At 40.6% G+C, this 27,787-nt stretch overlaps 1 protein-coding gene across 1 annotated transcript in view; it reads left to right on the top strand.

The window, feature by feature from the left end:
• The window catches only part of COL22A1 (collagen type XXII alpha 1 chain), a gene marked incomplete at both ends in the record, with an annotated part of 202,631 nt that overhangs the window by 128,801 nt on the left and 46,043 nt on the right, over positions 1–27,787 (top strand). The window contains 14 exons of the mRNA XM_084281700.1: positions 1,662–1,715; positions 10,859–10,912; positions 11,316–11,369; positions 12,334–12,387; positions 13,050–13,103; positions 13,513–13,548; positions 16,313–16,375; positions 17,558–17,611; positions 18,429–18,470; positions 20,312–20,344; positions 23,546–23,599; positions 24,145–24,198; positions 25,362–25,415; positions 27,444–27,497. Of these exons, the coding sequence (XP_084137826.1) occupies positions 1,662–1,715; positions 10,859–10,912; positions 11,316–11,369; positions 12,334–12,387; positions 13,050–13,103; positions 13,513–13,548; positions 16,313–16,375; positions 17,558–17,611; positions 18,429–18,470; positions 20,312–20,344; positions 23,546–23,599; positions 24,145–24,198; positions 25,362–25,415; positions 27,444–27,497 (714 nt within the window). The remainder of the gene's footprint in view (positions 1–1,661; positions 1,716–10,858; positions 10,913–11,315; positions 11,370–12,333; positions 12,388–13,049; positions 13,104–13,512; positions 13,549–16,312; positions 16,376–17,557; positions 17,612–18,428; positions 18,471–20,311; positions 20,345–23,545; positions 23,600–24,144; positions 24,199–25,361; positions 25,416–27,443; positions 27,498–27,787) is intronic.

Below are 27,787 nucleotides of genomic sequence, written 5' to 3'. Positions count from 1 at the left end.
GGAAAGAAGTGATGGATGTTGGAAAAAGTAGAAGGAACACTCATGAATAGTGCATGTACTTGAGAGCATTATGAACATTTGTGTTGGTATCAGGGTCCTGGCAATGACTGCAAACTCTTTCTGGTATCCAAGGACCTCATAATTGTTCTTTTAATATTTTTCTTATATTTTTCTGTACATGAGAGCTGATATTTTTATTATCAAAAAAAAAATAAGGAAAACATCAGATTCTGACACCCCAGCTAACAAAACTCAGTCAATATTTTGTAAAATGTGATGAAAACTTGTTTTGTTTGTGATGTGTTAGCTGTTTCACTCATTTAAGTCAACAAGAATTATAGAAATTGTTTCTGGATATTTCAGTAAAGAAAAATAAAGGGAAAATTAAATATCTGACTTACACATCTGTATGACAAATCACATCATCAGTCACACGAAACTTGCTTAATTATAATATCCTTCTAAAAAGAAAAGCAGTTTGGGTGAGAAGCAGAAATGAGGAAAAAAATCATTTCTCTGACTTCCTGGTATTTACATGATTTATCTTGTAACCTCCTAGCACATTATGAAAACTCTCAGAATTACTAATGATTCAGTATCTATACATGTCAGGGAAGGATAGATTATTTTCACAAGAAAGTTGAGTCACAAAATATGTGACTTGCCCAAAGTAACACGGCAAGTAAGCTACTGAGTTGAGAAACAAACCAAATTTCTGCCTGAACTCCAGTATTTCAGGCATCCTTTCTCCATCCTTTCTTCCTCTTTTTTCTCATGTAGGACATCTTCCCTGTGAACTAGTTGAGATCAACCCCATAGAGAACACAGGTGAAGGAACATCCACATGGGTGCACTTTTCTCAAGGGTGTGCTCCAAGTCCTGGCTTATCCTCCCCTTGCAGTGCTGAAGCTCTGCTGTTCCTGTGGAGGAAGTTTTTTTTGCTTGCAGAGGAGTCACTGAGCTCTGTCCCTTAGTGATAATGCCAACTCCAGTTAGAAATGCCTCATGTATTCATGTTTTCTGGCATAGGGATTGTGAATCTTTTATACATGTATTCCTCCATGTAGCAGAGTTCTTAATTATTTTCTTTATGTGTAAGGTAGTGCAGGGAGCACAAGGGACACTGCTTGGCTTGGTTGGGAAGGGGTGAAGGTCTACACTGGTAGCAGAGAAAGTGCCTCTTAGTGTGTCTGCACTTGGTGCCTCTCTTGGCAGTATCTCAGCATTGTGCCTTCTCTGATCCCCTTTGGGCAACACCCAGGTGTGATTGCAGAGTGTTAGAGGTCAAGAGACGCAAGAAACAAACCTTCATTTATGGGGGTGATGGTTACACTCCATCTGTGAGGCTTTGTAGATCCAAATTCACAAGAAAGAGAATTTGAATTCCCTACAGCCTTTGAGAGACATTAATTTCCAGATGTGACCTGTGCTAGGATCGCATGTCATTCTGCCTCTTGGTGCACATACTTGGGTGGCAAGAACCACACAGACCACTGGAGTTGCACATCCAAATGGTGTGTGCTGCCTTCATTTCTAGCACTTATGTTTTGTATACCCATGTAATGGAGATTTACCAGTTTGGGGGTAAAAGTTTTTGGAAAATCTCAGTAGCATTTTTTTTTCCTTGGTGTCTAATATTTGCTTTTCTGTTGAACACATAGGGTAAGAAGGGGGAACCTGGATTCCCGGGAATCAATGGTCTAATCGGCCCTCAGGTAAGTGGCAATTTCTTCATTTTCACATAATATGTGAGAAAATGTATATTGTGGCACCAGGTGCCTTGGAACCACAATGCAGCATTCCATGAGCTTATTCTCTTCTCATCTATACTGTCTTTGGAACTTTGAAGGTGTTTCACCTTTAAGATTTACTCTGAAGTGAATAAGAGTCTGCCTGTCTGGCAGCAATTACTTTTACCTTCCACAGTTTTTCAGCATCTTTGTATGAGGGCAGAAGGAGGTGTTTTGTATGTGATTTTCCCATTGCTTTTGCATACAGTGGTATCATTCCACAGGGAAAGCAATGACATGTTCTTTGTAATATTTAGGACAGTGCCTGAGCTAATTGTTGGCCGTGTGAATTGGCAGTTGCAGATATATCTCCTGTGCTGCAGTCTTGAGGGAAAAACAGTTTAAAAGGTATTTGCTTTATAGAAAGCACACTTCTTTGCACACCGTTTTTTTTGGTTTGTTTGTTTTTATTTGCACATCAGTTTTTGTTTTGTTTTGGTTTGTTGTTTTTTTTTGTTACTTTGATGGTCACATTTCCACTTGTTACAGGGTGTCATGAGCTGGCTTATTAGGGAAGGTACAGACAGAGGCTTAAAACTATGTCTATTCTCCCAGTGAGGGATGATGTGAAGAATGTTTTAAGTTCATGACCCCTTATCTCTATTTTTTTTAAGCTTTTGTCAAGATAATGTACCGACTTGCACCATCTGTAACTTTATAAGGACAAAACAGTGCTATGTGTGTCATGTATTGTCAAGGACAGTTTGTGTCCACCTTGAAACAACCCATGCTGCCCTGTGCTGTTATAACCCTGGCACTTGCCTCTGGCTTGGCTTCTTGGTAACTTTGTAGCCAAATTCAGTCAACCCAAGTCACTATTTAGGGTCATTCTGCGTAATGAGAAAAATATCTTTGGGAATGTCCTCAGGCAGGAAGGATGCAAGCTCGCTTTAAGCTAATCACTCAGGAGCAAACTGAGTATTTTATTTGTTCCCCTTCTCAAGCTAACAAACAGTGTCTTTGACTTCGGGATTTTGTTACAACACTCAGTTAAGTTTGGAGCATGAATGAAGAACCTCCATTACTACAGCTATTGGTGATGTATTGCAACAAACAGCATACAGCTCAACAGCAGATGCTGATTTTTCATTTATTTCCTCTGGCAAGCTATGCCCGTGTAACCAGGAAACATGATCTAGAAATGGATTCTGCAGCAGACGTTTAGCAGTGAGCTGTTCCCATGTCTGCAGAGGCCGTCAGCGATGCAATCCAGGGTTTTCAGATCCTGTGCGGGTGAGGACCCTTGTGTTCAGCTGGGAACTTTGCCCTGCCACACCACCCGATATTGATCTACATATTTTTAAGACTTTTTCATTTGGTACACTATTTGGTTTGTAAATACTTCAACAGCAGCCTTCAAGAAGAATGAAGGCATTATTTCCAATGGATTTAATTTTAGTATTTTTTTTTCCCCCGGATAATATTAAAAGGTCTCCTCACGCCTTCTGAACTATGTGTGTAGCCACCGGGAGAGGATTTTCCTTGCTTTTGGGGAAGATTTGTCTCCATGCATTAATTCTGATATATCTAACTATCCATCCAAACAATGTCATACTTGCTCAGCTCAAGTTCTCTGTAACTTTACAAAAAATATATATGCATATGTTAGCAATTTCATAAACATATCTGCGAGAACTGCTGACATAGCAATAAGTAGTTTTCCTTTCAGCACAGGCTAAATAAAGTTTTCAAATTTTATGTTAATTAAAGCTGCATATAGTGCTAGCCCCATTGAGGGATACTTAAATTGACTCTTCCTCCAAGCTAACTGTGAGGATGGAAAAACATCATTCCTATTCCTGCAGTGACACGCTGTCCCCAATATATTACTGCAGATTTCCATATTTCTGTTTGGAGAAAGTGCTTACGTTCAACTTGTGACAAAACTACTTTTCAGCTTAACAGCAGTTTTTATGACATTAGGTTTCTAAGCACTTTATCAGCATTTCTCTCTCTCTCTTTTTTTTTTTTTTCCCTCTCCATTTTACCTTAATCACTCTATGCCCCCAAAATACCCAAGAAGAGAAGTGGTTTCCTTAGGCTGTAGTTACAGTGAGATTCTTCCAAATGATTTATGGAAGTCTGGGCCACCTGTTCCCATACCATCTTCATGGTGTTGAGGACCAACAGATTTGATTTGCTCATACATTAATTAGTTTAGGACACTAAAATAACCTCCCTTCCTCTGCTATTTTAAATTTAAATATAGTTTTGTTTTCTGACCTGTCTGCCTCCATGGACAGCTGTGTGGGCAGAAGAAAGGAATGGAGATAGGGGTGAAGAAGCCATGTTGTTACTGAAACGCATAGAAAAGGCCCCAAAAGGATGCCAGTAGATTCTTACCCCCTATTCTGCAGAACCCACTGGGTCAGCAGATCCAGTGACAACCCGCAGCAGAGATGATGTCTGTCTGTCTGTAGAGGACCCTTGATTGGGCATCTTCATATTTCAGAGTTAATTAAGTGACACATCTGATGAAGCAGTGAGAAGGCAATTTCTTAGCCAGCCTGGGGATGTTTTGTGACAACAGGGTAGCCACAGTTTTGCCTTTCTCCTTACATGCCCCAACTCAAACTAAACTTTAATCTAAAAAGTCCTTTTGATTTTTTTCCTTCTAAATCTGCCATGGTGGTGAGCCTGTCCATGTACTTGCTTGTTCCATGTTATCCAGTCAGCACCCCCAAAAAGGAGCACCTATTTTCATGACCCTTACAAATGTTGCATCTTGCAGTGCCATTAAGCCCTGGGCATTAAACACATTGGGGTTTATTTCCCCTCTGGATATTAATGTTTTTCCTGCAGCAGAGACACAGACATCTGAGCTCGTAATGCGTTTGTGTTGTTATTATTTACTTGTACTATTTTTGTTTGCAGGAAACTTAATCATGGGCCAAGCTTCTATTGCAGTAGGCTGTTCGAATGCAGACTGAAAAATGAGCATTTCTGCAAAGTGCTTTCAGTCGAAACAGATGGATGAGTACCAAGCACGGCAAACAATGAGGCTGTGCATTTCTGCATGGTTGCCTGAGATCCTGATGTACCGCATCTGTCCCGTTGTTGGGAGGAAGAGTTCAGAGAAGGGGCTGAAGGCAGTTGATGAGGCACCTTTTCAAATGCTTTTCTAGGCATGAGGGGTATTCTGAGGAGGCAGGAGATCCACAGTTAGGCATGGTACGCCAGGTGAGCTGTGAGGGCTGCATTTGCTGGCTCAATAAAGGGGGAATTTGATGTCCCAGTACCCGTTGAGGGCTCAGACTCTGGGCTGAGTCACTGTGTTACCAGGGCTGGGATTCAGCTCCATAAACAAGTTCTTGTTACTAGCAATTAAGGGCAGAGATGCATGTGTCTGTGCTCCTGTTAAAGTTGACTAAGGTCCAGTTAATACTGGTGGTGGAGCCCAGGCAGCCATTCAACTCTCCTGAAGCAGCTACTTCCTAATTCTCCACTGAGCCACTCTCTAGGCTTCCTGAGCTGAGCAGGTGCATGCTGTCCACCAGTGGAAAGGCAAAATGATTCAAAACTATCTGAAATTTAAGTTAAAGTTCCATAACTTATGCTTGTGATATGTCTGGGCCATTATTGAGGTTTGCTTTATGGTAAATAACCTGGTGATAGAACTAAGACCTGTAAGGGAGACCAGTACAAGCTGTACCTTTTATGGCTGCGGCTGGCAGTGATTCAATTAGTATAGACTCATTTGTAGGGTGTGAGATCAAGCCCAGCTTTTCTTAAGTAGCTCAGAGGAAATAAATGGTATCCTTCGAAATGCATGGTGTCCTTAATGTCCTTTTTGTGATGCAAGTTAATACTGCGAAATGTAAGAAAAATATACAGGCCCCAGCTGCAAAGCTCAGATTGAATTAAACTATGCCAGTGCTGCTTGAAATTGGAAGATACTGCTCAGAGCTATCTTTAATAAGATCTATACCTTTAACAAAACAAATGAAAAAAAAAATCACCAGACTGTAGACCACTAATAGTACTGAAACAAGAGACCATACGGAAGATTTTTTTATTCTCTCATTTGCTGTACTGGCTCAGTAAAACAACTGAAAGCAAACAAACAGGAAATAAATCTTAATCTGTGGACAAAAGAGATCATGTTCATATCTTACACTAAGTGATGAAATTAAACAAATACTGCTTTGCACTGAAAGCAAGAAATTCTCCTGCAGAGAGTGCCATGTACAAAGTCAACTTTATTCAGTACCCTTACAGAGCTGGAAAGACAGTTCAGGGAATCTCTGTTCAATACATTTATTTTTTAAAATAATGTTGGTATTCCAATTATAATGCCACCTGGTGAAACAACTGGAGACCTCATTCATTTATAAATTATGACAGTATCACTGAAACCAACTATACAGGATACATCATAGGAAATGTTCAGATCTGTTGGCTCCTCAGGCTTTTTGGTTTTCAGCATCATCAGCAGTACCCTTTTCCTATATCCTCTTATCTTTTCTTGGTTTGTAAGGCAGGATTCAAGCAAAGAAAGCAAAACAGTACTCTACTGCAGCATTAATGAAGATAACTCACAGGAGTTGTGTTGTTGGATGTGGTCATGCCAGAGGTGAAAAAAGATGAGCAGATGTGAGAGGCAGATAGAGACTGTTCAGATGTAGTAAAGGAGAAATAGAGATCTGGGGTAGCAGAGGACATGGTGAGGCACATGGACTGCTCCACACAATTTGCTGCAACAGCCAACTCTGATGGGAAGGAAAGGGAAATAAAGGGGAGTCATCATGGAGCCAACAGGTCAGGTCTGTGAGGACTTCCCGAGAGGTGAAGGGAATAATTGGTTCTGAACTGGAGACAAGCCCCAGCACTGGAGGAGGAAGACTCTCAGCACCGTGTCATTCATTTCACTATCATTGTGGCAGGAGACAGGATGTTCCTGGATGTCCTGGAGGTTTGTCTCATTCATAAAGATGTCACACTGCCTAAAGGGTCCAGACCACAGTCTGTTTTTTTCATGGATTTAGGGCTTTTCTAAGCCTTTCTCACAGTGCTAGAGGCTCTAGGCATTGGCATGGAATAATATGAAGAAAATAGGGTTGTGCAAGCTTTGCCTGCAGAGACGGATATCTGGAGAAGCCATCAGACTTCAGTTTCCATCTTGGAATGACATTTGTTCACCTTTCTTTAAAACATAGCCATTCTTTTTTTTTTCCTGGAAAATAGATTTGGGCAAACAACCTACTGATGCAGTCACACACAAAAGCTTTTGTTCCTTTTCAAAGTTTCCTTAGGGAGTGCAGAACCCAAATCTTAATAGGCCTTTCCCAGCCTGTCTTTCAGCAGGGTATGTGCTGGAAGAAGAGAGCATCCTTTAGTGGTTCCTGGAGAACAGGCACAGCTGTACCTTCAGTATCGTGTCAGATTTCTTTCCTGAGAACTGTCCTTGTATTACATTGTCTTAGGAATGGAGCTAGATAAAACATAAGCCTGAAAAATATCCCACACCGCAATGTCTGTATAGTTGTCCCTACCCTAACACACACACCTGTTATCCTGATATTTGGATTTTAAAGAACATTTGCAATATTTTTGTTTCCAAATAGCAGTTTGATAATAACTTCTAAACATTTTCATAGAAGAGCCATGTTTTGCATTTGTTTTCCAAACTGAGATTGTATACTTCTGTTTTGGAGAACAAAGTTTTTATCTTCCATTTTTTTTCAGCATGTAGGAAGCACACATCAGCATCTTTACCAGTCAGGAAAAACAAAAGCAAAAAACAAAAACAAAACAAAACAAAAACTCCATCTATTTTTTTCTTCTGGATTGGAATTTTAAAGGGACAGCCTTGGGATTTGGGTCAGGGACTCTCATCTGTATAATTCATCAGATGTTCAGTGAAAAAGGTGATCAGCAAAATAAGGTGCTTTAATCTGGATTCAGGACAAAAGGAAATCAAGGAAAACAGATTGTGTGAGATTTTGGTATTAAACAATATTGGCTGTCCTCCTGCTGCTTTTTTTTTTTTTTTTTTTTTTTTTTCCTTCTTTAACACTAATAAATGCTGTCAGTTAGTTTGGACCTTTCTAAATACTTGGGAGAATAGTTCTTTCTCTGAAGTGTGCTCAGAAGTGGATGTACTGGTGTACACGGTCAGCTGGATCAGGCTGTCAGAATCCTGCATGCTTCCCCAGGATGCAGGTAGTCAAGGCATAGAATTGTTCTTTCTAAATCCATCTCAGAGAGTCTTTATCAGAAGAGCTATCCATTTTCGGGTTTCACTTTGTTGGTGCACCATGTGGTGAAGTTAACTGGGTAGCCCAGTCTTAGGCGTAATGTCCCAGCTGATTGCTTTCAAAGGGAGTAATGGCACTGAAAAATAGCAGTAGTCATGGGTAAGGATCAGTGTGCTTCGATTTCAAGACTCAGGATTGAATGAAGTTTCTGTGTTCCAGAATATGGAAAGTTTAAGAGAAAAATCAGAAATTCTTTGGATAATAGGGATATCCAAAGTTGCTAGGAGAAAGAGTTTGGACCAGGAGGATGTGGAGCCACATGTTTCAGGAGTTAGGCTGCTTGCTGATGGATACGTGAGTGAAACTTTTCTTAAGGGGAAGATTGATCCTGTCTAGGGTGTGTATCCTACGTGGGGGATGACCAGGCTGATGCTGAGTCCTGGCTGAGGTTTGCTGTGGTATGGCAGTTTCATTAATCCTTATGGATTGTTTACTAGATGCCATTGTCACAAAAATCAGAAAGAAATGATAATTTTTATAGGTCATGAAGAAGATAAAAATGATGCTATTAAATATACGGAAGTATGTTCTTTGCTCTTATAAGCCATTTTTAAAAATAACCTGCACTGTTAGGTAAAGCATGACTGTTTCTGGAAATGTCTGGGTGTCAGACAAATTTCACACCTCTTGGTAGAAGCTCCCTGTTGTAGGGCTATGGGGAATATGTGTTTGATCTTTGGAGGTCATGAGGTCATGGCAGAGAGAAAGAACAAAATTAGGTTAATATGTAGGAAACCAGGAAACAGGCAAGGAAAGCTTGCAAAGGTAAATTTCACACTTTTATAATTTTTTTTTGTGCTTATGTACAATCCACTTGGCTGCCGAGTCAGTCTGTTTTTGTATTTCTAAAGCTACCCTTGACTTCTTTCCTAGCACTGCACACATTCTTCATGACAACCACTTCTTGGAGCCCATACCTTATTCAAGGCCTCCCAACAATACCATCCTGGTAGGGTTAGAGTAGGGCCAAACAGGACTTTGAGGTGCCTGGCATCTGATCTCCGTTCTGTTGCCCTCTGCTGGTATTTTTTTCTAGTACTGGGCTATTTTGGACTGTTATTTATTTATTTATTTATTTTTATGTCAAAATCTCTTTTAAATGATGGATGGGCTTATCCAGGTGTGTCCTGATGGGTCCAGAGCTCCTTAAATGCAGGCCTTTCCTGCAATGGCATCTGAACCCCCATGCCCAGAATCAGGCACAGGGTTCCCCAGAAGTTATGTCAGCAGCATCGGGCATCCCAAGGCATTTGTTCCTGTGGATTTTTGAGCTGTGCTCACACTTGAGACACTCTGCAAATACTGATGTTGGTGGTGGAATGATTCCATGTCTATTCTGGACTGAGTTGCAGTGAAAGCAGATTATGGGTGGTGTATAAACCAAGTGCATCTTCAGGTCTCTTTTTTGGTTGCTTAGCACCATCTATTGGTGAGATGGTGTGCTCTCTTCTGGCTGATTTTTACAAGCATATTCTAAAATGACTGCTTATCCAGTGCTTTCTCTGTCAAACTATGCCACAAAAATTGCCTTGTTCTTTTTCATTATCACCATTTTATCGTCTCCAGCTACAATTTTCCTTACATGTTAAATGCTAATATTGATCCATGACTTGTAATATCATTGTAATAAAAAAAATCACTGTAATAAAAAACATATTGTAATAAAAAAATCACAAAAGCTGTGATTTTTGATATTGATACTGAATTGTAACACAGGTCTAGCAGAAAAGAAGCTAACTAATCATTTTCTATCTTGTATTGGTTGCTCACTTTTAGTTTTTTACATAGAGTGTTGTATATGTTTTTGTTTGGTTGTTTATTTGTTTGTTTTGGGATGTGTTTTTGAAGTACAGATATCAAAATTCCCTCTGTGCTGGAAACTGAAAATGACTTAAATCATGGTGTTAGAAAGTCTGAAAGAGACAGACAAGGTTAAAGTTTCAACTCTGTCATGTATCCATCCTTATACTGATTGCATAGGTCCTGATACAAAAACCACATGAACACAAGCTTCATTGTAAGTACAGGATAAATCCTATCTTGTCATCCAGCAGAAGCTGAAGGTAACAAAAACCTCTGTATCTCAGGCAGCCTATTAAGATTTGTCAAGTATAGAAAGAAAGTCCTCAGCTAGGAACTCACTTTTAACAATTTACCTTGTACACAAAAATAAATCCCTATGAAAATTGGATAGCTATTGAGATGAAATTTTCCCAAGAGAATTGTTGCAGGAAGGTGAGTAAGACTTCTAGGACATTTCCAGCTGCATGTGTGCATTGAAGTATGAGTTTGTGAAAATCTTTTATTGTCATAAAGGTTAACATAGAGCACTGAATTGGTGGAATATTTATTTTAAAACACCTGATCCAATATATAGTTCTCCATACACTTGGATTCTTATTCAAAAACAAGCAAGCAAACAAACAAACAGAAACACCACAAGTCTGTGCCATTCACTAGTTACTTCAGAGATCTTTTTGCAGTAGCAAATCATTTGTTTTGAAACTTTAATCAAGATTAAACTAGGCTGGATGCCACAAGGGGTCCCACTGTATCTTGTAGTGGAGTCCAGGATGGAGCTCACCTCGTAACAACAGTAACTAGTGCCTTAAGCAGGAGATTCTGTTCTGTTCATGAGCACAGTTCCCTGGGAGCTCAATTTGGCATCTTTCAGGTTTTGGACACAAGTTAATGAAACACGAAGCTCATTGCTGATGCTGTTTGGAATGGGCTGCATTTGCACAGAGGAAGGGCCTGAGGCTTTTTGCCACTATCAGGGAGATTAATAAATGGGTTTTGCTTCTCTTACAGGGACCTCCAGGGCCCCCAGGCATTGCTGGATCCCCTGGACCACCTGGAGCACCAGTAAGAAAACAACTTTGTTTGTTTATTTGTTTATTTTTGTTGCTTGTTTTATATCAAGAAATAAAAAAATAAAAAACAAACAAACAAACAAAAAACAGGAGAATTTAGGTGATTGGATTTCAGTGGGAACTGAGACAGGCCCTCTGGCAATGTGTGTTTTCTCTTGTATTTTCATGATGAACAGCCACAGCTGGCCCTGCAGGACAATGTCTCTGCATCAAGCACTGGAATCACTTTGACGCTACTTGCACAAAAGTCAATGTCTGCAGGATTCCCCACGGCAGGGACCTGACTTCTGTGGAAGGGAAAATTGTATTTGAATTGAAAGCAGAAGCCTCCGGTGAGGTGGCTGTAAAGGGCAGAAATACTGATTTTGTGTGTGTGTGCTGGATTCTTTTTTCAGGGACTGCCAGGAGAGGCTGGTGTTTCTGGTAAAACCGGACCCCCGGGACCAGCTGTAAGTTTGGAGGGATGGTTTGCATCACCTCCATGCTCTCCGTGACTTCACATATTTTACTTCTAAAGTCTTTGCTCCCTTCCTGAAGGTTGTCTGCAGGTTTTAAGTGCTAGCTCCAACACTGTCTCCTTTAATGCAGGCATTAGCCTGATGCCTTTAGTGATCAAGAAGCTTACCAGATGCAGCTGCACACTGGCACTGTGATGTTTTCATTATATGATAACTTTCAAAAGTCATTTTGCATTTGGCACAATATTCGTCTTCCAGACCTGGAGTTTCCTGAATCAGGCCAAAGAAGTGAAATAAAAATCTCAGTTTTAGCAGAGCATCACAATTTCTATTCACTCTTATGTCAAGAAAGGTGAATTATGGAATACTTAGTATTCAGAAGTGCCAGCTACAGCCTGCAGTGTTTGGAGATTCCCTGATGCTCAGAAAAGGGATACTTTTTTTTTTTTTTTTTTTTTTTTTTCTTCTCTCACCATTTAAATGCATTTTAGAAGTAATTTTAATTCTTATCTTGCTGAATCATTATGTCTGTATGTTGTATAAGATATTACTAATATTTAAAAGGTGAGACAGACTTTAGAAAATCTTTATTGGTAAATAATAGAGATGTACAGAAAATGGTAAGTAAAAATGCAATTTTTAAAGTTGTTCAGGACTCCACAGTCTTCATAAAACTTTTATATTGTTTTTTCTCTGTAACGATACTGACATCCAGTGGTCATTCACTATAATTGTGATACTGAAAAAAGGCCAAGCAGGTACATGTATATGCCTTGAAAGAGGTTTTGTATAATTTGAGTCACAGGAATGAAAAAGTCAGAAGAAAATGCATGAAATTGATCTTTTTCTTAAACTTGGTCAGTGGCAAGAGTGATGATTTCAGTGTGCTTATGTTTAGCTTGCTGTTAATGATTTAAAGAACAGGAACGTAGAGCTGATAATTTTCTCTTTTTAGGGTTTGCCAGGCAAAGATGGATTAAATGGTCTTCCTGGGCTCCCAGGTCAAAAGGCAAGTGACACCACAAACACCGGCATAACCTACTCACCTGGCAGCTTACCTGAGTGAGCTAGCAAGCGTAAGCAGGAAGGGAACAGATCTCCAGAGCCAAACACACCTCACCTGATTCCTCTGGTGAAGCTGCATATACCTCTTTAACACTGATACACAGCCCTTTGCAGTATCCAGCGCACTTCCAAGCTACACAGCACGTTTCAGCTCTTGATCACCAGTCTCTACTCTCCATGCAGATACCACCTACACTGAAAGATCAGATTCAAAGGTTTCACCTAAACATTTCAGTGGCCAAGACTCCAACCCCACAATTATCTGTTTTTCTTAACAGAAATAATGTAGACTTTTTCACCACATACAACTTAAAGAAACTGAATGGAGATTTTGTTTTCCAGCAAATTTACTCTGGAAATCTTTAATATAATACCAGTTGACTTTGTGTTATTCCAGAGATATCCCGGTAGATTTATTGGTGCTGCAGATGTGCCTGCAAATAGTGCTAGAATGGTAAAACTTTCCTGGAAAGATACTCCCATGTGGCTCCATTTACATCCTCAGGCTGATACTGGGGCTTTGAGTCAAAATATTCCTCACTGTTGCCTGCAGACATGTTCCACTACCAGAGGAGTTTGAATATTAACATCTCGTATTCCCTGCAGGGAGAACAAGGGGAAAAGGGTGAAGAAGGCTTTCCTGGAAAAGCTGGCCCCAAGGTAAGTAATTTTATTGAATAGTTTGCTGTAGCCAGAGTCAGCCAAGGCGTGATTTTGGAAGGCCTTGTGCTGAAGTCAGGAGGGTAATGTTCCTCTAAAGTTTGATGGATAACAGGGTAAGCAGTTATGGCTCAGTGCCTCTTACTGTTCATGGTGTTCCAAGTTACCAAACCGCATCTGATGCTCCTCTCTCAAGTCTACATGTGTAGGAAGATCTCATCTGTCCCTTGCATTGGATCCCTGTGGTCTGGGATCCTAAGACATCAAGAAGGCAGTTTCAGTGCCTTTCTGAAAGTAGGTAGAAGAACATGTGCCAGGACAATAGGGGGTACAATTTACCAATGAGAAAGCATTCTTGCAACAGGGTCTTGTCCTTACACTGTTAAAGTTGTGTTTTTGTTTTTTTCAGGGTGACCCAGGGAGCCGTGGCCAAGCTGGTGAACAGGTGAGCAGAAAAAATTATGCTAGCAGCAACTTCAGAGCGATGTAAAGTGACCACATTCAATAACAAAGCCATCTGCCAATAAAAAGAAAAGTGAAAGTCAGCAAGTGAATGGATGAGATTCATGGTTGGTCAAATTAATGTGGACATTCCAGAGCAAATATACTAAATCCAGGTTTATCTGTATCTCAGAAAATTCAGTCTTCTTGTTGCAGGTGGATAAGGAAGAAAAGGAAGGCAGAGTGGCATAAAAGTTATTGTTTTTCCTTCACATTGCACATAAACCCACCGTGCTAGTGGCAGTTCTGGATGATGGTGAACTTTTTGTAGCTATGAGATGCAAGGGGTCATGCAGTCATTTCTAGATCATAAATGCTTGTTAGCACATAACCCCAGCTGACTGTTAGAAATTACACAGTTATCTTCGTCTTTATGCACTGGGATTTAGGTTTTAGCAGATATCTGTTGAGCTCAGAGAGGAACAAGGGAACCATCCTGGGATTTCCTAAAGCTGCCTGGAGTCCAATCAGGACCACTAACCAGAGATGTTAATGTCATCATCTGCACACCAACTTTTCACCTGCAGCATGAAAATCTGGAGAAAGAGATACCTGTATCAGACAGTCTTAAATCTTTGGCATACATCTTTGGATACTGAGTTATAGAGTATAAGCCAGTAATAGAAGAGTCTCAGAGCTTCAGTCTTCTCTCCTACCGGTCTCAGTCCAATTGTCTGCTATAAAGATGAAAGGGGAGAATGGTCATGACCTCTGCTCCCATGTTGTCTTTTGCAGTAAAACAGATCACACACTATCTGTACCATCAACTGGACTAGAAGGAGTAGCAGAAGAAGGTGTCCATGAGGAATTTCATATAGCAGCTTTCCATAAGCTGTGACAGTCTCTCCTTGCCTATTCACTTTGAGGAGCTAATTGCCATTTTCCCTTATTTGTCAGGGCTGTTTTGAATTTTAATCCCCCTTCCCAAAACACCTCTCTCTCCACAGTATCGTGTTCTCCATACATTATAAAAATGTTTCTGTCACTATTAAATAGTGCAAGCCCTTAGAGGACTTCACTTCATCTTTCTCTGAATTTGAAAGGCAGCAGCCATTTACAGGTGTGTGAATGTAATTGTTTAATCAGTTGTACACCACCCTCCAGAGAGCCTTCTTCTACTCTGTTTTTCTGTAGTTTGCTAATGAGAACGTTACGTTGGCCTGTGTCAGACGTCTTACTAATGTCAAGATACATCACACAAATGCTTCCTTCTTGCCTGCTTAGTTATCCTGTCAAGGGAGGGAACTGGATGGATTTAACATGATTAGTTTTTAGCAGATCCACATTGACTGTTTCTTAATACCTTCCTGTCTTTGAGCTCATACAAGCTCATTGACATTTAGCTTCAGTAGCTTTCTAGAGACCATATTTACACCACATGCCTTTATTTTTCTTCTAAATACTCTCTTTTTCGTCTCTTTAATATTAGGCTGTTTGTTAGTCCTTCTCATGATCTCTGGGATCTCATCATCAGCCAGGATCCCACAGTGGCTCTCAAAAAACACCACTCCATCTCGTCTCCAAATGTCACCATCTTTCAAAATGCTCCAAACATCGTCCTGATGTTCCCAGTTCTGCTCAGTCAGCAAAATATCTTTTTCCTCCTGTGAGTCCTTCTGCAGACTCATTGCACCTATATCACGATAATGTTTGGACTCTTCTGATAAAGAGATAATCTCTTTAAAGAGGGGATTACCAGTTATAAATTCATGTTCCTACAATGCTTAGTGCAATTGGGTTCTGTCCATCACTGAGATTCTTTTAGATATTGAAGTACAAATACATGTAGCAGGATAGTTATAAATAACAAACCCTGTGATTATTTTCAGATGACAAACTAGGTCAACTTGTAGCTAAGTTTAAGAATACTTGATATATTTAGAACAAACCACATGACACAGAGATTACAATTACTCCAACAGCAGGCATTATAAAGCAGAAAGTCAAAGGTGAGGCTCAGACAGAAACAAATTCAAATGTGAAATAGTGCATCAAGACAATTCTAGACCTGTTCATTAGGTAATATCTGTACTGTTCAGATTACTAGAGTATTGTGCTTGCACTACCAGACTACCCAAGATGATTAAAATATTAAAAATATATATATAAAAAAAAATATTTTCTTAGCTGCTGTTATTTATTTGCTTGGTGCTGCTACAAAACAGCGTGAAGAAAACTTGCTTTAAATTTCATGGTCTCAGTTAACTGTGTAAAGGCAAAAAAAGAGAGATCTCAGTTGCTGTTTTAAGTAACAATTTTGCAAGAAAAAATATATGTTGTAATTGAACAAGATGCTGTTTTCTCCCATCAAGACACACGTATAATGATTCCAGGGCAAAAAAAAAGTTCAGTACAGCCCCATATGTGTTGTGGTGTGACTAGGTATCAAGAAGTAACTGTGCACTCACTATGAGTGCTGAACAATTCAGACTAATATCAGTCATGCATTGAGATAGGCAGCTAAATCAAGGTTTCATCCTTCCCAGCCTAAGGGCTAGCTGGATTAATCTGCCCTGAGAGCCAGCCTTGATGTATTTTTAGATGACATGAATGAGCAAGTGAAGAGTTTAGCCTGCCATTCTTCCCTTTCATTCTTAATGATGCTTGAGATTTTGAGACTAATAATGTTTTTTGTTCGTTTGTTTTTAGTAGAAGGCATTCTTGAGGAATGTTCCTAGATTTCATCTACTACTTTCTCTGACTTTCAGGGTGAGGCAGGTCTTCCTGGTCCTCGGGGCTTGCCTGGACTGAGAGGAGAAAAAGGAGACCAGGTGAGTAACTTCGAGCCATAACTTGATTTTATTTGTCCATTTGGTGCCAGGTGGACACTTTGGTGCCTCAAGTGTGCCTAGATAATATTCTCTCTTGGTGGGTTTGCTGTGGTGGCATCTAGCAAGACCACCAAGTACCCCTTTCAATGTGGTACTTCACTGCCTCGTGACCACTACTGACTGCAGTGGAGGTGCTAAAGAACAGGATCTATCCTGAGCACAGAAGGTTTTGACTGAAGTCATAGTGCTTGCGAGGCAGTGGAAGAAGTACAGTACTCCTTAGGCATTTTCAGAAATACCGGCATGATTTAAAAACATTAGAAAAATGATGATAACAACTAAAATGCCAAATTCCTCTTGTCACTGAGCTCTGGAGTAGGTTCCAGACGGTTGGATTATTTTCTGATGGCCTAACTTCCACCCAAGTCCTGATGTTTGATGCTTCCCCCAGCTAGTTCTAGACCTTCAGAGACATCTACGCACTGAAAAATAGTTGGATCAGGGACCTGGTAGTAAATTTAGCCACGTCAGTGAGGCCATTAGTCCTGATAGCTGACTGTGTGCTTGAATGTAAGCAAGAAAGATCTAAAATCGACTCAAGATTTGCTCGTTGATTTGCTGTATTATATACACTGTACAGTGTAGAATATAGAATATATTCTCTGTCTACATGAAATCATAGAAAGGTAGGTCACCTAGCTCTTATGTGAATACAGGCTAAATATGTTTGTTTATGCACTTTGAGGAATATTCACATCATCCTTGTTAAGGGTCTTCCATTCAGGACACCAAGTTTCCTGGGTAAAGTAGAGATGTAGGCAGCAGTGAATGGATGACTCAAGTCTTTCAACATAAGAAAACTAGTAGCACCGTTGTTCTCTCTGAGTCTTAAGTTGGTTCTGCTTCTTGTCTTTTTCGAATGGAAAAAAATCTGTGTTTTAAAACTGCATCAGTCAATAGGACCTTCCACATGCAAGTTGATTTAGGATTAGTGCTTTCCTTTCCATGAACTTAATCACCAGTGGTTGGTTTTTGAAAATAGTGTGGATTTTGTGAAGCCATCTGAAAAATGTTACCCTTTCAATTGTTTGCACTGCATCTTGGATGACAGGTAAGATCAACTGAAACTGTAAAATGAGACTGATACAATCAAATTTCCTGCTTTCCTTTTTCTACGTTTAGGGAGAAAAAGGAAAAGATGGTCTCCCGGGACTGAAAGGTGAAAGAGGAGAAAAAGTAAGCCTCTAATTGGTGGGCTATCAAACTACAGGTGCCACTTCCAGATAAGTCAACCTGGACTTCCCAGCTGATAGATCCTCAGGGTTTGGGGAGGGGTCATGAGACTGGGATGGTGCAGGAACTGCAGAGCTCTGCAGTCCCATTGGGGGATGTACAGAGGAAGGAGGAACTGGAGGAAAAATGAGGGGGTAGATAGGTAGGAAAAGATTGTTATGAATGAACCACGTGCCAGCTACTGGAGTCAGACCAGGGCTGTGGGTGCCCCTGGCCTGTGGTGCCAGCTACTGGAGTGACTGGGAGGGGCTCAATGCCAGCAACTGGAACCAGTGGGGTCTTCCACTCCCAGGCACTGGGGTGGGAGCAGTGTGTGGTCCCCAACCAGCTGTGGCGGTGATTCTAGTGTGGTTGAGGTGAGTGTGCAACTTTACCTCACATAACAGTTTTAGCTAAAACACACTTTCCAATCAAGAATTCTGATCATCTTTAACCTAAAATGTAAGTTAAGCTCTATATCACTCCTACGGGGGACGGAGTAATGTTAGAAATTCACTGCAAGGTGATAAAGACAACAAAGTGAGCATCTTGTGTGCAACAAAATTAGGATAGCAGAAATTCTGGCCAGAGCAGCAGGGTAAATTCCATCCATGAGACAAGGCTGAACTCAGGGACTCTGGGATTTTCAGTGTCTCTGAACTGACAGATTGTCATTAGGCTACGTTTCATCTGTAATATTGCATCTTCTTGATGGTAAAGCTGCATTTTATTTGCACAGATTTTTATATCCTTAGTTACATTCTTCTTTTTCTCTCCCTAGGGTGACACAGGTTCCCCTGGCCCACCAGGCTTACCTGGAACAGTAAGTAAGGTTATATTTTGTGCTGCAAGCAATGTTCTGGGCATCATTACACTTCTTCCACACAAATGCCTCAGTAACAAAGCTTTTCAAGATCTGTACTTCTTTGCAGAAACATTAGGACCCATTTACTCTCAGATTAACTCCCTTAGCTTGAGAGAAGCACTATTAAGGCACATTTGGTCTTTTATATTTTCAGGAGGTTGTGCACTCCTCTGCCTCTTTGGAAACAGCTCTTTCCTATGTCCTTGTTTTGTGGTAGCATTTATTTTAAATTTGCGATATATTTAGCAGCTGTAGGAGCTGATGACGAAGGTCATGGGTGAAGATGGGGAGTATGTTTGCACAGATTTTCTAGGGTGAGCTAGATTTTCCCACCTGGAATCTCCCAGTAGATGGGATACCAGAACAGATGCCAGTGAACAACAACTTGTCTTGTGGTGAACAATTCGCCTTTTCCCAGGAAGAGCAGAGGACTCCACTTCTCACTGACAGTAGCTTATGGGGTGAAGGATTCAGCTTCAATGATGCTGTAACCTCCCAGAGCCTTTGTTGTGTACAGTGCTATCCTGTGCTGAAAGCCCAGGAAGATCTTCTCATCCCACAGCTTGTACCTAGATACTTGGGTTCAGTACTGCATCCAGCCCACACCCAAACAAATCATATCTGATTACACGTACCTTTTGTATTAATAAGAGATATTAAACAAACAAACAAAAATTTTTTTTTTTTTTTTTTTTTTAATGAGCCTGCACAATGTCTTTTGGAAGCCTGAGCATAATTACAACAAGGGTAGCTATGGGCAATTTAAACCAGCAACCACTGAAAGTAAATAGAAAATCACCACATTACCCTCTAGCAAAATTTGAGTAAGCAGCTTGGAGCAAGCACTAGGAATGGGCCTCTCATTGCAACAGAAGGGCTGATCCCAGCCACAGATCCTCCATAAAATGGCAAACACTCACATTTCAGCTTTGCTTGCCACAGCTGATTACAGCTGCCACATTCACAGATTATGGAGAGAATTTGAATAAACATCTGTTGGTGAAAATCCAATGTCTACAAGCCTTCATGCAGCAATGGAGGAGGTATTATAACTTCTTCCCTGCCATCAGTTGGGTCTCTTTACTCTGTGACAAAGGGGGTCTTGTGGGAAGAGTGTGTCTTGGTCAAAGGTTTGGAAAAGTCTTATAAATGTAGTACCACAAGGCTAGGTATAAAGATATGACTGACCACTCAAGCTTCCTGTGTTTGTAGGGAGAGGTAATTTCTATCTCAGCTGTAAAAATAGACAACAATTTTGACATGTTCTCGTTTCATCAAGGACTATTTTTTTTTCTCCTGATTTTATCAGTTTTGATGATAAATACTGCCCCTCTCTACTAAATGAGATCCTTATTTTTGGGGTCAGTCCTTCAGGATGATCACGTTACAAGACAACCACCTATGTTGTCTTATATGTCTTATAGGTGGTACAAAGTAGAGAGAAAAATTACCAAGCACAGTCATGGAGTCAGAAAGCTTAATAATACTGAAGATGGCTCCAAGTGGAAAAGTGAGGGGAGCTTGCTAATAGCTCAAGGTTAAAGATTGTTTGGCTTTTCATAGGGGTGGGACATATAGGGCAGTTTTGAGTTTATGTTCATATTTCAAATCTTCTAGGAAATATCTGATACTTGTGGGCTTTTTTCCAAGCAGCCAGATGTTATAATGCGTTGCTCATTTATAAACCTACTAATGGATACATTCAATGTATAATCTATAATGACAAGGAGAGTATGTAAGTTATTGCATTTCCAGGAGAATAGATGATGATGCTTTTAACACTCCTCTTTCTGTTCCAGACAGCCTTCTTCACCCCACACCCTAGGATTCCTGTAAGTAACATCGCTAGCGAAGATGACCTCTAGTTTGTTGCCTCTCTGGTAGAGACAGAGTACCTTAATATTTCCAATGTTATTTACATGCTTTTTGTAAAGAGCTCAATTTGAGCCTGGTTCTGGGTAACTTCACCGTTGTAACTAGCAGTGCTGAGTGCCACAGATGTGTCCTGGTACAGCAATGTCCAAATCAGCTTTATTCAGGAGACAGCTGCATGCTGTCCCACTGTTTAAATGAGGAGTGCTTGCAGTACATAGTGGGAATTACCTGGCATTATTAGGATCACATCATTGGTATGTGAATAAGCCTGTTAAGGATCAGGAGGCTTTATGGCATGTATAAATGGCAGAGGTAGACTGCAATCATGGTATTAAAAAAAAAAAAGTGTGTATGACAGGTTCTTCAGAGGTGGAGGAAATAGGAATGTGAGGTAGTGCTGAAAATGGAGACAGGATTTCTTTGGTTCTCGCTTCCTTTTTGTTCGTAGCTTGCTAATATATATACAAAGGAAATATGCAGAAAAATGACATCTTATGTGGTCTTTGTAGCGCTGCAGTCACAGAAGGAGTGCACAGGAGGAGCAGTAACCTTTTGCTTTGAGTGCGTTTCTTTTGTAAATGAGCTGCAAGACAGTGAAGAATAAAAGGCTTGAAGTGTGTCAGCGGGTCGTATTGCAGAGTTTTCTCCATGTGCAAGTTAAATGCGATGATGCTTACTGTTGCACAGAACTGCACATAGCATTGCAAGGTCTGGGAGGAGAAGGGGAGGTAAAAATAGTTACCTTTGATTTGCAGCTTTCCAAATTAAGGTGTCAGAAGGTGATGATATGCCTCAGGAGATTGTCATGGGTTATGTTATAGAGGCTGCAGCAACAGCAGGGTGCTGAAAATTGTCATGCACTCTCCAAAACACAGCACTTGCTTTCCATTCAGTCTGTGGTGTATAGTAACAGGGAGAGGCAGGAAACACAGCCTGAATAGAAGGCAGCAGCACCATTACTCTGTTTCCTCATTATTAGTTTAAATCTATTTCATTTAAAACACACCACAATAATTGTCAGAAATGGAAAAGCTCTGACCAAGTGAGTCAAAGGCTGCTATTTACCTATCACCAGAGCTCGGTTGTGTGTTTTGGGTGCCATGAGCTCTGCAGAAACTCACTGATCCAGCAGGGCAGTAGAGGGGTTTCTTTCATGGGGCATGGTGAACTTTTCCATTTATATCTATATATCTATAGAAAATTAAAATTATTAAATATTTCTTGGAGATGGGGTGCATAAGAACCACAGTGGTGGTCAAGTTTGATGTCTGGAAATGGCAAAAGCAGTAAAACAGGAGATGACTCCTCACTTTGCCTTCTGCCTCCCACTGCAGCTGTCCACAGCTGAGCCCCCACTCCCTGCTCTCCTTCAAATGGTACAGAAAATATGAATGCATTAATTGAGAGTACAGCAGGACACTGCCAAGAGAGGAGGTCAAGAAAGCTGTGAGCTACCAATCTGGCCCAGCTTGGTAGCAGCTGTTAGTTGTCACCACATCATTTCTGTTCATTGAGCTGGAGAAAAGAAGTGGGTGGCAGTGGATTAAGTCCAGCTGCCAGGGGCCAGAGGTCTCCACAATGTGCAGCACTAGTGGACAGTGTTAACAGTCTCAGCGGATACTCACGGATTCAGCAAATTTGGGAAGGACTCGTAGGCAGATTTGCTGGCAGGTTGGGTTAAGGAAAACAACCTCTGCCCTTGGTTGTGGCTGTGCAAGGACATCAGACTGGACTTTTGCCAATTTTGCATTGACATGCAAGTCAAATATCAAGGAAAATGTAGGAGAAAGGAGAATATTAAAAATGCTTCCTCCTTTTACCTCTTGAGTTACTTCTTCCTTTTGCAGTCTTGTTCTCCCTGATAATACATGCTCTTATTCACATTTAGTAACACCACCCTTAGCTACAAATTTATTAATATATGTCTGTGCTTTGTTGCTCTGCTCCCTTAAAAGGGTTTCAGAGCCTGAAATGTTATTGTGCAAAACAAATTTCAGGCACAACCATTCAGGTTTGTTAGATAGGACTTTTGCTTTAAGTACTTCATGTGGTTGCACTATTCTTCTGAAGGCCAGTAGATGGCATCAGGGACTGCCTCATTAGAATTGGTCTAATGGGGTATTAATTGTAAAGTAAAATTCCTCAAATTATTTATCACAAACCATAATATTTATTCATAATACATAATAAATACAGACATAAGTAGTATTTATGCTGTTACATTTATTTTGTCTGTTAGAGAATCATTTGCAAATGGACTTTGAATTCCCAGATGTTGCAGATATGATTGGCAAATAGTAGATGTGAATAAAATACAAACTGGTTTGTTCACGGATTCTGCATTTTGACTGATCACTATTCCTTGTGTGTGTGCTGGGGGGTGCTTAAATCACTGATGTTCTTATTGTTCCTTGATTGCATAATTGAAACACCTCCTATGATAAATAATGAATAAGTAATGAGTGCTATTGCCTGAATACATATAGTCATATAAATAAACAACCATGGTTATTCAAGTAGTGACCGAGTTATTCTGGCTGGTACCATAATTGTGTGCAGTTCCACCCAATTTATAAAAAGCAGAAATATGTACTTATTGATTATTATTAAAGAACGCACAACAAAACTGATGAACTTCTGTCTGAAAGCATCTTCAATTTACTTAAAGAGGAAGAAGAGAGGTAAATTAATCCTATTAGTCAGTGATGGTAGTGAAGGATATATTGACAATGCAGGAGGGGGGTAAGCTGCATGAATTTGTGGTGGTGTTAACAAAACTAGAGATCTGGAAAAGCCATCTAATACATATTTCTGGAAATGCTCAAGTTGAGACCCTGAAAACCTCTGTCTTATAGGTGGGAAAGGGAGCTTGCCCGTATGTGGAACATTTTTCCCCCTGTAGGACTGTAGGACCACATTCCTGATGCACAGCACAATGCAGTGGCTGTGTGCTGTTGCTGTTGGTTGTGCCATCTGGCCTATTAATACATTGGAGCTGAATTGATCAAATTTTAGGACCGTAAATTCTTTAACTACTCTTCTCCATGAAGGGAAGCTCTTCTCTTTTTAAACTGAACATATTTTGCAATTAATAACACAACATGACTGGTGTGCCTTCTAGCTTTTATTTCTCTGTTTTTTCTTATTGTTTTATATAGGGTGAACCTGGACCAAAAGGGGAGAAAGGAGATCAAGGAACAAGTGGAGAACCTGTAAGGACAGCTATGGTTTTTTTTCAGCTAGTTTTGAACTTTATCAGGGAGAAGACATGTCTGAAGACTGTCTGTTTTGGAAGGAGAGGGTGGGACATGCTCCTTCTGTAGCTGGCATGCTTCTCCCATCACAAATGGCCATGGGGGTGCTTGGCTTTGGCTCTACAGGAAGATAGATGACTGCATGAAATTAAGCACCTGATTTATATCCCAGGGCCTTAGTGGCTAAGGACTATGGGGTTTGCAACACAGAGCTTGGCTGACAGTAAGGTTGTACAGGATTTATTAAGGGCTTTTGAAATGATGTGACCCAGCTAAATTATGCATTTGGCTACTCTGCTTATATTCTGCCTTGCTCTTGTTCTGGAGGGAGCCCTGAGGAGCGGCAGACTCCCATTCAGTCACAGCCTCCATAAAAAAAAAAAAAAAAAAAAAAAAAAACACTTTCTTCTCTTGATGGGGGGAAGGAGAAACATCTTCTTTTGATGAGGAGAAGAACTGAATGGTTTTCTTCAGCTCTTCCACCTCAGCTTTTGTTTTTGCAGGGATTACCAGGGGTCCCAGGTGAACAGGGTGTCCCAGGACCTGCAGGACTACAGGTAAGAAGGGACAGAAAGAAAGAAAGCCGTGGTATGACCAAAGAGGACTGCCTTCATGGTGCATTTCACTGGAAATAATCCTTCCCCTACACACCGACAGCCCACATCTCCTTCATTTTTGTAAGTTCAGGGACTTCTGTAGAGGTATTTGTTCATGATGGACATCAGGACAACATAAGGAGAATCAAAGCAGAAATATGTCATCTCTGTATCGAGATGAGTGTCATCTGAGAGACTCAGGAACTTCAGGTTCCTTCAAGAAAGCATCTTGTTTTGGTGCCTTCAAAGCACAGGTCTCACAGATAAGTTACTGCAACGCATTAGCAAAGTGTTGCAGAACATTCAGATTCAACCCCAGCCCATTTGATCCTGAAGGCACCATGTCTTATGTGAAATAGATTTATAGTCTCAATTGTCTTCTAAAAATTTATTGGTTCATGCCCATTATTTCCATTTACCACTGAGGTATGTTTCCATATAATCATGTAGGGGTGTTCACTCTGCCTTCATCTGTACTGTGTCCAAGCTACGTAATCATCTATTACTAGGGAATCAGCTGTATAAACAAATTAACAGCAGTCTTAGCATCATGAAAACAAACAAACAAAAACAATAATGCCATGCAATTTTAAACTCACGTTTGCTAAAAGGGGGACCAAATCAGTTGGTAGACTCCTCTTAGTCCTGCCAAAAACCTTATAAAAGAGCTAAGGCATTTGAGTCATATGTAGGAATGGGGCAAAGTCTCTGCACTGTGATCTGTTTTGACCATTTCTAAATGATTGTTGTTTGTATTTGAGAACCACAGGCAAAAGCTCCTCTTTGCAGGGAGATCATCAGAGTTCAGCTGGCATTGAAGTAGCAGGTAGGCCGGAGGATAGGAAAGCGCTTCCCCTAGATGAATGTCTGCAAGTTTCAGCATGCAGTGCTGTGAAATAGCCTCTGAGCTGATCAGTCATTAGTAATTCCTCTTATGTCCCAGGGTTTTATTTTTATATTTCATTTTCTTGCTGCATAGAGAACTGGGAGCCATTTCCTCAGCTGTTAAACTCCTCCGTGAATTGATTAGCTGAGTGCACATTCAGGCATTTTGAAGTCTTCTTGTCTGGCAGGCAGTCCCATCCCATCACTAATCAGCTGGCATCTCTTTTCTTTCTGCACAGGGCACAAAGGGGCAGAAAGGCGCTCGAGGAGAAGTTGGAGCCCCTGGAGAGGCTGTGAGTAACTGCTTCCCTTGCAGCATTTTTTTCCTGATACTAACACACCTGAAGGGACTTTTAAGTCCCTGCCTTGCAGATTCACAGTCCCAAGCAGCTTGGGCACAGGGCACATCCTAATCTGCAGCTGGAAGGAGTCACTGCTTGTGGGGAAACAGACTCAGCTGCACCAAACCAATCAATGCCCCACTCAGCCCAGCTCCAAATTGTTTGTCTTTTGTTGGCCAAATATCTCCCTCTCTAATAAAATGCCTTCTTTTCTGGGTGAGGTGGGGCTGAGCTTGCTACTTCACTGTGATATCAGTCAAGCCCAGGCAGCCAGCTTGCGCACGGAGTGAGCTTTGCATCAGCAGCCAGAATTAGCTTTTGATCACAGTTGGTTTTAGGCTTCTTAGTCAATTCTGCTTTCTTTAATAAAGCCTCAGCACCATAGGAATCATCACATACCACTTTTCAAGGCATGTGTTGTAGGGAGTGCTGCTATTCTCTGAAAGAACAGTGAAGAATTCAAGTCCTATTTTATTATTGTGGCAGTGTATAAGCCCTTTGTGGCTGAATAAAAGACCACGTACTTTCTTTTTAAGCAGAGAAGGAAGACTGAAGAACTATTTCAAGCAGTGACTGGGCGAGATGATGTTTGTATCTGGGAGAAGGAAGCCATAGGAAATCCAAGCAAAGTGTCCTAGAGCTTTGAAATTCTTTCTTGTATCTTTGTGTTTATGGTTTTCCTTCTTGGGTTTGTGCTCAGATGTTGTATTTAGCAGTGCTTTGACCCTGAACTCTGAATTGCCTGTCCCTAGCATTCTGTCACTCTCAGTTGAAGGACTCCTTAAACTTTGTGGGGAAAAAAGTTAAAAAGTGTCCAGTTATCCCCCAAAAAATTCATTGGTTTTATTTCTTAGTATTGCCTGGTGCCTTGGAGGACATGAATGATGTGCAAGTACAGGCATATGTAAGCATCTGTTTGTTTGCCATTCTTTCATAGACTGCCACTGCTCTACACATTTATTTTGGCTTATAGACCAGTGACTGCGAACAACACAGAAATGAGGAAACTTTTAGTTCTCTTTTAGTGAGCCAGACAAACAGACGGTCATTCACTTTCTGAAGAGCTGTGCTCTGGAAGAGCTTCACCATATTCCACTGTTTGCCCTGTCCTGTATCTAGTATCTGCAAGATGTTGCTAACCAGCTCTTCTGATAGAAAGAGTTTCTATGCTCCAGGTCAGACAGATTATTTCACTTTGCTGATGCAGATGTTTTTAGATAGCCTGTCTGTTTTTACCATGAATGGCTTAGGAATACTAATAGATATTCTTTTCCTTGTGAAGCTGTGGCAGCAGGTGAACCCTGACTACTGCAGGCTGATGAAGGATTCCAGAGATAATGACTCTGACCTGGTGCTATCAAGTCTAGAGGAAAATGTCCAACTATAGCCTGGTAACCCCAAAACATACATCTCTATGGGGACAAAAAATCCAAAAGCATACATGCTCCTGTGTCCCCTGTACATGACTGGGGACATACATGGGCTCTTTCATCCCAAATAGCTTTCACTTGAAGACAAAAGTGCCTGTAATTCAGAACGACAACAGTCTGAATGGTTTCTGCTGTTTGTCTATGTAGTGGGAATGGGTATTTTCAGGTTTTGCTCCTCTGTGTAGAGAAAGGTAGAATTGTCAACATAGCATATTTTGTTGGCCTAGATTTTTATTTTAATGATGTATCAACATACTTTCCTCTGTTCTTTTGATGTTTTGGTCTCAGACCTTTCTTCCCGTATCTCAGTGAGATTTAGGATTTATTTTGATGGTGGGTAATTTAAGCTCCCTTGGAGAGTCTTCATCCATTTTGTATTGCTTCATGCTTCTTTACACTACAAAGTGTTTCACAAAAGCACCATTTTTTGTTTTGTGCTTGTACAACACCTTGTCTGACATGAACTACAATCTCACTTGGAACATCTTGTTCCTGTGATAGTACAAGCTGTGAATTACATATGCACTTGCATTTGATTTTCTTAAAACAGGGTGCGACTGGACCAGCAGGGCCCCCAGGTCCAAGAGGATTGCCAGGAAATGTGGTACGTATGTGCTGGTGTATTTGTTTTCCCATCTGTGCCCTGATTTCTTTATTTAATATGTTTAGATTTCCCTCCCATGGGGTGTTTTATAAGGTTCAAAAGGCTGTGTTTCATTACACTTCTTTATGGTTGAATTGAAAGATGTGGTGGCACCTGGGAATGGTGTTTCCATTAAACATATTTTCATATTCATTTGTAACAAGAGGGAGGCATGGAGCTGCTTCACTCCTCATCAAATTGTCAAAAACATTTTTTGCTGCCAGCTCTTCAAGAGAAAAATTGCGATGTTT

This window comes from Netta rufina (genome assembly GCF_964035555.1).
Source record: "Netta rufina genome assembly, chromosome: 2".
Taxonomy (NCBI): Eukaryota; Metazoa; Chordata; class Aves; order Anseriformes; family Anatidae; genus Netta; species Netta rufina.
Note: the sequence above shows the minus strand (reverse complement) of the source record. Positions and strands in the feature narration are given on the sequence as shown.